The sequence below is a fragment of the Lepisosteus platostomus genome, chromosome 10 (genome assembly GCF_059453375.1).
Source record: "Lepisosteus platostomus isolate fLepPlt1 chromosome 10, fLepPlt1.hap1, whole genome shotgun sequence".
NCBI classification, from domain to species: domain Eukaryota; kingdom Metazoa; phylum Chordata; class Actinopteri; order Semionotiformes; family Lepisosteidae; genus Lepisosteus; species Lepisosteus platostomus.
In genome coordinates this window covers 51,187,213-51,198,518 of record NC_142620.1, presented here as the reverse complement: position 1 = coordinate 51,198,518, position 11,306 = coordinate 51,187,213, and the positions used below count along the sequence as shown (strand labels likewise).

The window sequence follows — 11,306 nt, the reverse complement described above, 5'->3', positions numbered from 1 at the left end:
CAGGCGTGCTGTTTCAGCAAGTTTTTCGTTAAGTCACTATTAGTGTTTCCCTCCTTCGAAGGCCCTAAAAAAACTTCATAGGCCCTAATGGGAAAGCCCGCACTGTGTCCTAAAAACATGAACAGCGCCGCGTTAAGGAGTCCTGGATCATCGCGGCTCCAAGCACAGCTCAAGCTGTCTGCACCCCTAGACCCTGCAGATGGGGTGACCGTGATGAGGCGCATTTCATGCTCTGATTACAGACACATCGGGTGGGTCCTGGGAAGACTTCGAAGTGGACACGGGGCACTGTCCCACCCTCCAGTTTACCCCTGCGAGGCTGTGCGTGTGGACGCGGTTAGGACGCGGTGTGGGTTTCTGTGAGGTGCTCCGGTTTCCTCCCACATCCTCGGTGAGATTGTCCCCTCTTAGCCGGCCCTTTCCGGTGCTATTTCATGCCCGGGAAGGCAAGAGAGTGTTCCTCCCAGTCCAACCGGCAGCGGGTGCTGGGAGTTAACACGAATATCTCACGTCTGCGGCCTTCCACGTGCTCTGGAAGTCCAGTAATCCCCACAGCTAGTAAATGCAACGCTGCCCTCTTTTGGCCAGTCCAGGTAATGCACCACGGACTCGATTGCTGCTGTCCGGCAAACATCTGGAGACGGGTCAGAAGCAGGCCCACCCTGATTGATCCTAGGGCTACCCAATCAGTCCAAAGTAATTTAAGATTTTTTTCCCTTGTTTGCGTTACATGATTTGCTTTTTAATGTTACGTTTTTGATTTTTTTCATCGTATGTGATTTGCTATTGGCATATGCAAAGTATGTATTTGACGCTTTTATTAGCAGACCATTCTTGTAATTAAAGGTACAATGAATTGGTTAGCACTGTAATGCGACTATAACAATTCAGTGTTTAGTCTTGTGGGAAATCATGAATTTCCAAATTAGGTGTCTTTAGGCATCGAAAATAGAATACTGATTTCGTGGGTTTCATACGAGTTTAAAAGCATCATGAAGGATCAGACAAGATCTTCGGAACTTAATATTTTAATACCTTTGCAGTTTTAATCTCATGGCGCCTCACTCGATATTACCCTTGGGGCGATGCATTTACTCCAACCTCTGAAACACGTAAGTGCACGTTCTTCTGGTATGTTTTGCACAAGTCCGCTGAATATTTAAAGACAAGGTAAAAGCTCCGTGAAGTTGCCCCCCTACAGACAGCACAAAGGTTGGAACCCACCTCATTCGTTAGTGCTAAGCTTGTGCCGGTTTGTGGCGTTGAAAGTAGCGTTTGTGCTGCTTTCATTCTCGAGATATAGAGCCCTGTTTCTCCGGTGATCACGTGACCATGCACGGTGACTTTGACTTCCAGTGACCCCGTCTGCCGAGTTCAAGCGCTCTGTTACAGTTTAGGTCGTACCCGAAACATTTTAAAGTCAATCAATATCCATAAACATATGAGCCTCCTTAGATGTGAATAATACTAACACATGACACATGCCAACAAGTTAACCATCTATGACATAAACCTGTGGTTGTAATGTATGTAAAATCACCGTTTGTAAGATCTATGGTTTTTATTTTCTAAGGCACGTTTTCCTTTTCTTTCCCTACCGTGACACGCTGTTGCCAAACCCGTAACTGTGGGATACCATCGCGACAAGACCTTTGCAGTATGTCATGATAGGGACCCCATGTATATCGTATGTATTTCGCGGCAGTGTATATCACGACTGGCACCTTGCTTCCAGGCCACCCTGGCACCGCTGTCGCAACAAAGGTCTCATATCAGGACCCAGATAGGACGTGTCGCGATATAGATATGGGGTCAGCATATCCTGTCAGGGTATGTCCTATCGCAACATATGGACTCCATGTCGCGACATGGGGCGGGGGAATTTTGTCCGGGTATGTCATATCGCGATATAGGGCCTTTCATGTCACGACATGGGGCAGGGCATTTTTGCCGGGGTATGTCATATCGCGATATGCGGGCTCCATGTCGCGACATGGGAGGGTGGGCATTTTGGCTGGGCATGTCATATCGCGATATAGGGCCTTTCATGTCGCGACATGGGGCGGGGCATTTTGGCCGGGGTATGTCATATCGCGATATGCGGGATCCATGTCGCGACATGGGGGGTGGGCGTTTTGTCGGGGTACGCCATATCGCGATATGTGGGATCCATGTCGCGACATGGGGGCGGGGGCGTTTTGTCGGGGTATGTCATATCGCGATATGGGGACTTAATGTCGCAACAGTGGCCATGACTGTGATGCGCCAGTCGCAATGGGTATCGCGATGTGATCGTGATGCGGGCACTCCTATCGTGACGTGGTATCGGAGCCGTGAACGCGCTGTGGATGCCATGACGTTCTTTGTCTGCTATTCAGTTTTGACCTCAGTACGACTTCTCTTAGATTGATTAGCAATTGCAAACGAAAGGATGTGTTACTGTATATCCAGCGTGCTCATACAGCACACACGGTTACCCGGGGCTACAGTATTTGGACCGAGAAGAACATCCATCACCTGTGTATCTACATGTTCTCGGAACTTCCGCTGTGGCGCTTTGCCCAATCAGAGTGTCGATTCTCACTCTTCACCCAATCGCGGCCCGACCTGTTCGGGGGTTTAGCCAATCACGGGTCTGAGAGCTGTTCAAGCCAGCAGCGCCAGGTGGATCGGCTTGTTTACTGTCAATGAGGTCAATGAGAATCTATTTTTAAAATGCTTTACTTATTTGCAAAATAACTGCATCAGCTTATTTTTTAACGTCTTTATTGATTCATTCATGTCCCGCACTCTTCGAAATACATTTTTTATTTGCAATATAACTGTCTCCGCTGCTTTCTGCAATGAACACATGGTATTTGAACATTTTTAATCGTATATTTAAGGTAGGGGAAACACCTTCTGCTTTGTACTTCAAAAATGAATAGAAATGTAAAGTCTATGATTATTATATTATTATGCTCGAGCTTTCAATTTTGTTTTTTATTTTTAAATTATATCGATCTTGAAACTAATACCTAAAAATGTGAATATGGGCTCTCGTGTTGTACGAGCGGTAATTTGGAAACGGGTGTCTCTTCACCAGTGAAAGGGGTACACAAGCGATACATTTTCGAGACATGGTTAAAAATTAAAAGAAAACACCTAACCCAATGAACTAACATAGTAACTCCTCCCTAAATGTAAGACTGTTTATTCGCGTAAAGGCTGCAAAATCTGGGGTGAACTGATCAAAAGATCACAACTGAAAGGTCTGGTGGTCGTGAGTTTGCTGTTTTAAAAAAACACGGCGCTATATCTCGGAAACGAAAGCAGCACAAATGCTACTTACAGCGACACAAACGTAGCACTAACGAATGAGGTGGGTTTCATCGCTTGTGCTGTCTGTAAGGGGGGCAACTTCACGGAGCTCAAGGTAAAGCCTGCATGGTATTTTAAATACAATATTTCGGACGGATTTTAAATCTTGCGTTTTGCAATAAAATATTGACTTCAGAGTAAGTCGTAAAACTACTGAACAATCTAAAAGCAGGCATACGAAATACTTAGAACTGTTACCGGCGACAAGTGAAAATGAGCTCGTGCAGCTTTTCTTAAAAACCTGAAAACGCACAGTCAACTGTTGGAATGAAGCGGTTTATTAATAGCTGTGGGAGTAGAAGATAACTTCGTTCTATTGCATTTGAATGGAGGTGATCTAAATCTTGGGCAGACTTCAGCTGCACCACAGGGGTGAGACAAAGCAGGCTGGACGTGCAGGGTGCCGCTTGGCGCTTCTTGACTGGCAGGGCAGCTGCAGAAATTGTTAATCTGAAGACAACGGGCTCAGGAGCTGTGGCGTGACACTCGGCCAGCCCTCCTCCTCTGCGGGATCAAAACAGGGACCCGGAGACGAGGCGTTGCAGAGCTCGCCCGGTGTTGCTGTCTGCAGCGGTATGCCAGGACATCCTCGTCAGCGGCTGCCCAGGTGAAGGCCGCATCAAGGCTAATCAGCGGCGGTGGAGTTAGAATCGCATTCCGGGAGAGTCTGACAGCAGGCAGCGGTGAGTAGGGGTGCTGGCGGCCCCCGCCCGCCGAGATCAAAGGCATGAAGCCGCTCAGAGCCTCCCCCGGGCCTGCAAGACGCCCCCGACGAGAGCTGCCCCACCACCAGCGCGGCAAATCACAGCCCTTCTTTTTAACTGCTCAAGTCACAGAGCCCTCAAAAACCCCAGGCCTCCCAGGCTCCTCGATATCCTTCATCAATACTTGAATCAGTGCATGCCCAGATATCCCTAATCAATATTTCAGTGCATACCCAGGCATCTCTAATTAATATGTATATGCATACTCAGACATCCCTAATCAATATTTCAGTGTGCACCTGACATCCCTAATCAATATCTTATTGCATACCCAAGGTATTCCTAATCAATCTATAGTGCACAGTCAGACATCCCCAATTAATATTTCATTGCATACCCAGGTATTCGTAATCAATATTTTACCCAGTCATATGGAAGCACAGATAAACTTTCCCATCCACAGAGCTAGCCCACTCAGAGAAAACAGATTGAGGGAATCAATATGACATTAATTGGCATTAATAATATAAGAGATTGGTTTGAATAAGACATTAGTTTGGTCCCAAAAGCTTTGAGAGATTACTTACAATACAGGTATTCAACGTACAGCATTTATTTTCCAGCAAATAGGTGTGAATGCATTTGAACACTGTGTAGTTTTTATTATAGCTATGCTATGGAAGTATCCAGTAGTCCTTGTTCTAAATGTTTACCACAATGATATCCATAAACGTTGAGAAACCTTAATGTAAACCAGCATTTTCTTTGCTAAATCAATGTTCAGGTCATCTAGGTATATAAAACGTGGAAGGCTCTTCTGGGGAGCGCAGATGCAGAAATTCTAAGCCTTGCTGTACACTTGCTTTGGTACAAAAATCAACATAATAGACCTGAGCCCTTCAGCATTGCCATTAAGAACCCATCGAGCTACTCCACCACAGAATCTGTCTATCGGGGTGCAATATCTCCCAAGCAGTCAATCACCCGCACCAGTCCAGGCAGTGCTGCGGCCACTGGGACATTATGCACAAACGTCTCTTTGCAGTGCCAGAGCAGACAGGTACACTGTACACTTGGCCCTCTTTAGTAGGCTGGGTTCCACTTCCCTCATTTTGGATTCTAATACTAATCTGACCTCTGGGCTGAAGTCTTTCATGGGCTCAAGACAGCCTGTTTCAGTTTCCCGGAAAGACTCCTCTCCAGGAACGGTGTAAGGAGCGAATGACTTTTTTTTTCCAGTTTTTTTGTGTGTTCCCGCGGTCCGGGCAGCCGGGAATGTTGCCCCCCAGGTCTTGAGCTCTTTAAGGCTTGAAGCAGGTGGCACAGCCGCTGGACTCGCGCTTGGCGTTGTTGTTGAGGCCCGGCAGGACCAGTCCCGGGTCCGGGTCTGTGCCGGAGCTCTCCTCGTTGGCCAGGATATTCTCCACCAGGCAACGCGCCGCCGCCTCGATGTTGCTGTTCTCCTGGAAGACACAGGAAGCGGAAGTGAGGATACAAAAAAACCTACACAGCAGTTTGGTCATTCCACCCTTTATCAGCACCAGGCTCTTCAGTGTCTGGCAATGGGCAATTCTTGCTTGTTACTTCCTTCAGAATGCACACACATAGACAAGCATGTGGAGCTGAACATCTATAAAACAGGCAGAAAGATTTTGCTTTCCACTTCAGGAGAGCTATTTGTACAGAAGCCCAGAGCTTGTATAGAACCTGAAGTGGCACAAACAGCTTTGCAACAGGGGTCTTAACCTAACCCTGTGCAGTCCAGAGCACTGCCCCCACCTGCTCTCTGCAGTCCAGCCTCTGCAGACTGGAAGACATACTGTAGCTGGTAATTGCATTGCAGTGCAATAAAACACGGAGCAGGTTATGTGGGAACAGCTGGTTCTGTGTCATTTTGGGGGACGGGCTGTTTGAAGTGGCAGGCAAACTATTCAGCTACGTCACAGACTGTGACTGCGAAATTCCCCAACCCTGTTTCACCATGCCCACACACACAACCCCACCAATCGCACTTGCCCTGAGAGCACTTTGCCGATTTAATTAGAGCCTCCCTGTGACTGGGATGAAGGCCAGCGAGTTTATTTACTCCTGCTTGACTAGAGCAGTGGAGTACAATTTTACAATTTGATCTTGGCTGCCATTCACATGCCTGTCCTACATTCTCTTTAATTAATTCAGCAAAAAAAAAAAAAAGAAACAGTTTCATGGCTGAGCACTGCAGGGGGCTTGGGTTCAAACTGGACCTGGGGTACCGTCTGTATGGAGTTTGTATGTTCTCCCCACATTAGCGTAGGTTTCCTCCCACAGTCCAAACACATGGTGGTAAGTGAATTGGTCCTGGGAAAATCGGCCCTGTGGGAGTGTGTGTGAGCTTGTATCTGTGTGTTCCCTGCGATGGACTAGCGTCCCACCCAGGGTGTGTCCTGCCTTGTTTCCCCCGCAAACCTGAACTGGATGAAACGGTTAGCCCATGCATGGATGGAAGAAACAGTTTTAGAAAACAGCGGTGCACTTTTACTCCGATCTAGCACCCTGCAGCAGTGAACGAAATCTCAGGACATGAAAGAAGGGTGATGAGACACTTCTGATGACCGCTGCAGAGGTCTTGTTAAAGCATGTGCACGGTTTGAGAATACGATGCCTGTGCCTTTTGCATTAAAGTGGTTATTCAGGGTGTGTCCTGCTTCAATCAGCTAAGATTAACACAGCCCCTCATTGAAACCGAGTGGCTTTGAAGTGGCCATCTAACAGGCACGCATGACGCTAGGAGCAGATGTCACACACATGGTGACGCTTTGCATCAGGTCTCATGACCACAAAACGGTTCTCCCCTCCACCTAGTTTTTGGCCACACACCGATCCCATGTGGAACCGGCATTTCTTCTAAAGCCCCGAAGCTCCAGCAATGACCCCTCAGTGCCCAACCCCTCAGAGAGCCCTATCCCGGCCCTACCCCTGCGGCGCTGTGCCATCAGTGCCCTGGCACATTGGCGACACGACCCAGCCCCGAGCTCGCTTTCTGGGCCACAGAGCCTAACGTGCACCTTGGGTCACAAGCCGGCTTTTTGAAGCCCCCTGTGTAACTGCCTGGGCGAGGAAAGTGCCGTGCCGATGGCTTGATCTGTTGTCTGCTCCACATTTCAACTTAAATGTTATTTTAAAAAACACCTGGAGGAGGGGAGGGGGCAGCCTCTGAGACCCAAAGGAGAAATTCTAAAGCCCTTCTCCGTGGCTGAGCCCCTCAGGAATGCACAGGGAAAATTCCCAGAGTCATGGGAACCTTCACCAGCCTGGGCTTCTCCTGTACTGTGACCAAAGCAATATACTGTCCGCTAGTGGATATCATTTGTTTTCCACCACAAAAAATCAGTGTAACACAATACAATATTTCAGAAAATAAAATAATTATTTTCAATTTTAAAGGATTCTCCAGTTCTATTTTCATTACACCTTGCACAGAGGCATCTTCCCGATGGGAGTACTCCGTTCTGTCTCTAATTTCAACCCTGTACATGCACATGCCTTTCAATTTGCCATTCACTGCCATGGCGACGGGCACAATTGTCATTTTAAACTGTTGCAGCATAGTTTGCAACGCAAAAAAAAAGGCCACTCGTAATGTTTCAATGCATGAAAGTCATGCATTGAAGTCATGAAAGATTAATAATTGTATTAGTCATTGATCATCATTAGATATTTCCAAATTTAAACAAACAGCATTTCGGGGTAGCAGCAGCTGACACCCCGTGGATATTGTCATCTTACAGAGATGACGAGAGACTACATGACTACAGCGGCAGTGAATGTAAGGGTAGTGCTATATATTACTAATAGCATTATAGTTTTCAACAACCAGAGGCTAGGACTAGCACAGCAGCTGGAGGGAATCTGTGTCTCAAACTTGAATGTGCCGATTAAAAAAGCGATCCCTTCTGTTGCACATCGAGAGGGTCCCTGGTTCGCTACGAGGGGGATCAGATTCCAGTATGGACAGCCCTCACAGGGCAGAGCACCGACAGAGCCGACCCAGCGGGCTTCTTGGGAACCGACAATGGAACACGGACCAGCAGGGGGCGGCGCGTCTCCAGCTGTGTAGAGGAGGCCATCCCAGCCGCAGGGAAGCTGACGTCCCGGGTTCTTTCCAGAAAGAAAGGTTGACATCCTGGGATCAGCCAGCTTCTAACAGCCTAATGGCCTGGACGGGTGGAACAGCCTCCTCGCATTCCTAACCTTTGTTATATCCTCGCGGGAAAGGATTAGGGTCGGGGTGCACGTTGGGGTGGCCCCTACCTTGGCGGAGGTCTCATACCAGCCCACGAACCCGTTCTCCTTGCAGAACGCATCCAGCCTGGGCAGCTGCGGGCTCAGGCCCTCGCGCGATTGGTCCGCCTTGTTGGCCAACAGGACGGCGGGAACGGGCTTGCCGCCGGCCAGGGTCACCTTGGAGTCCAGGTCGCCCTTCCACTTGAGCACCGTGTCGAAGGTGGACACCCTGGTGACGTCGAACACCACGAACGCCCCCACGGCCTCGCGGTAGTACACCCGCGTCATGTTGCCGTAGCGCTCCTGACCTGCAGGGGAAGAGAGGCTCAGTGTTGTGCCACGCCCACAGCCACGCCCACCACACCCTCTCCCACGCCCACCCCACTCGCAGGGGCTGGAGCACTGCCTGCTTCTAATCGCCCACTGTCAACTGCACAACAATTTCTTTCTACTGATGAGGAAAGGCAGAGATGTTGAAACGACCTTTTTTTTCTGGAAATAAAAAACTCTTAGGTCAATTCATTTCTTATTCTGCTTCCCGGGAGCTCTGAAGTGATCAGAACAATGCGTCAGCGTCTCCTCATCACCAGTAATCAAGAGAATGAGGCCAAACATACAGTGTGGCCACAGTGCAAAAGACATACAGTCTGTATCAGAGCCAATACAGCCAGGAAACGCTTTCTAATGATCTTCGGAGCTTGGAGCACTCTCTCAAATTCCAGTTCTAACAGCTTTATTGGTCTGATCAAGGAATCGCTGTTTACAGTAAAAGCGTTATGATTATACACTTAAAACAACCAATGTTACTATTTGAGAGGCCCACAGTCCTCAGGCTGTGGCAGGAGATCACATACTGAGCTGCAGCTCTCTTGATCTTCCTCCCCCAGTAGGAGTGGGAAATGCTCTGATCCTGGCAGGAAAGGGGATTCTGGGAATAGATTAGTTATTTTGGGGGAAGAATGTTTGTCTAATCCTGGAGAACTGGAGCACTCCTTGCAGTCTGCCTCTGCCTGTGGCCCGACTGTGGTCACTGAGCCCATACTTTGTCAGGGTGTTTCTCCTTATTATCTCTCACCCTGGTTAGTCACTCAGCCGGCATGTCATTTTCATTTCAGCGTCCTGTGGCATTCCGAAGTTTGTTGTCTCCGTGTGTGTGTGTGTGTGTGTGTGTGTGTGTGTGTGTGTGTGTATGTGTGTGTGTGTGTCACAGAGGGCGAATGAATGTCGTTCGGCTTGTGCTGTGCTTTCTCTCTCTCTGTGTGTGTTTTAAGGCAGAATCCTCACACGAGACACTGGGAAAAGAAATGGTAGGGAACTGCTGGCACCACACATCCACCTCATGTGATCACAATCCGAGCACAAGACCAGGCTCTTGCAGATTAACCCGAGAGACGCGCTCCTGCTCCGAGTTCTCCGTGGAAGCAGAAGACAAAGAAACAAAGAGAGGGCAGAGGTCGCGAACCGGGCTAAGAAATGTGTAATAACACCAACAGCACAAGACAAGAATGTGTGTCTTGTGACTATAAAACCAGTCTTCATACTAAAGGCACTGTTAAACACAGCCCAGGCCAGTGCTGCAATAAAGCCACACTGCAAAAGGAATATGCCCTTCTAAGTTTGTAATAAAAATCTGACTATCTATCGTCCTGCCAGTTGAAAATGTAACTCAGGGTTCTCAAGAGTCTCTGCCCTGTGCAACCCCACCCTCAGTTACTGGGTTTCCAATGTGAGAAGAGCAGGCAGCTCAAAATCTGGATTTAAATCCAGGCTTATTTCTGGTGGAAAGGCACTTTAGTGCAGATCATAACAAACTAGGCTCCGGACCACAGGAGACTACCCTTTCGGTTCTGTTAGTCAGCACTGTAAAATGCAGTCTTAGAATTGAGGCTTTGAGGAAGTTTGAGGAAATCGAGGTCGTGAGTCACCGGATTAAGGCATGCCGTCTCGTGTTGCTGCTGCCTTTGGTTTTGACTCGTCTGATTTTTAGGCACTTTGAGGTGATGATTCGTGAAAGGCGCTGTACAAAAAGCGTGCGTGATTGATGTCAATAGGCAGATTTTGCTCAGCGAATTAGCTTTCTATGCCTTTCAGACTCGTGATAAATGTTATAAACGCAGGACCTTTGATCTGATAAGAAATTACAGGATATCCCGAACTAACACAGAAGGCGATAACACAACCGGATTTACGCACGATTCATCTTGTGCATCGATCTTTTCAAGAACATTTTATCGCGTCGACTGTTAATATACCTAATACTCGAGTAAGACAATCACCGGTGGTCCTGTTGCGAAAGACGACTTTGTTGGCACTATACCCCCAAATTCCACAGAACTGGCTGGCGGGGGTTTATTGGGGAGGGTCTAGGGGAGACAGGATAGTTAACTTTTTTTTTTTGGGTGACGGTAGCTCGCTTCATCCCCAAAAGTAGCAAATAACGCAAGACGACCACCTGAGGTCAAAACGAGGACGTATATCAGCACGCTGGACTGTAATGCCGGAGCGGGGAGGAAACACGAGGTTAAGAAGCAGTAAGAGTCGCCTCACCTGCAATATCCCAGAGCTGGAGTCTGATCACCGTGTGGTCGTCCCAGCTGATGACTTTGAGCGCGAAGTCGACGCCGATGGTGGCCCTGTAGTGCTGGGAGAAAATCTGGTGCACGTAGCGCTTGATGATCGACGTCTTTCCGACCCCGAGGTCTCCGATCACGAGAACCTTGAACAGGAATTCCCTCTGCGGCTGGTCCATGATCGCTCACCCCTGGCACCTCTTCTGCGCGGGTTAACGTGGAGCAATATCGCCCCAGGCCGGTTTGGTTTCGCAGGTGGGCTGGCGTCAGTTTAAATGCATCTCATGAAGTCACCTTCGCAAGTTTCGAGCAACTTTCGCCTGGTTTTAATTCTCCAGGCACAGATAACGGAACGCGGCGCGTATTTCCAATTCCAGCGTATTCGAGAGTAAATGAAAACTATAACACG

At 48.3% G+C, this 11,306-nt stretch overlaps 1 protein-coding gene across 1 annotated transcript; it reads right to left on the bottom strand.

The window, feature by feature from the left end:
• Positions 1 to 4,659: 4,659 nt before the first annotated feature.
• On the bottom strand, positions 4,660 to 11,076 carry LOC148653938 (ras-related protein Rab-38-like). Its single transcript, XM_088597033.1, has 3 exons — positions 10,875 to 11,076; positions 8,355 to 8,635; positions 4,660 to 5,527 (listed from the first exon to the last, which is right to left on the bottom strand). The coding sequence occupies exons 1-3, from the start codon at positions 11,074 to 11,076 to the stop codon at positions 5,366 to 5,368; spliced, it is 645 nt and encodes a 214-aa protein (XP_088453159.1). The 3' UTR covers positions 4,660 to 5,365.
• Between the last annotated feature and the right edge of the window lie 230 nt (positions 11,077 to 11,306).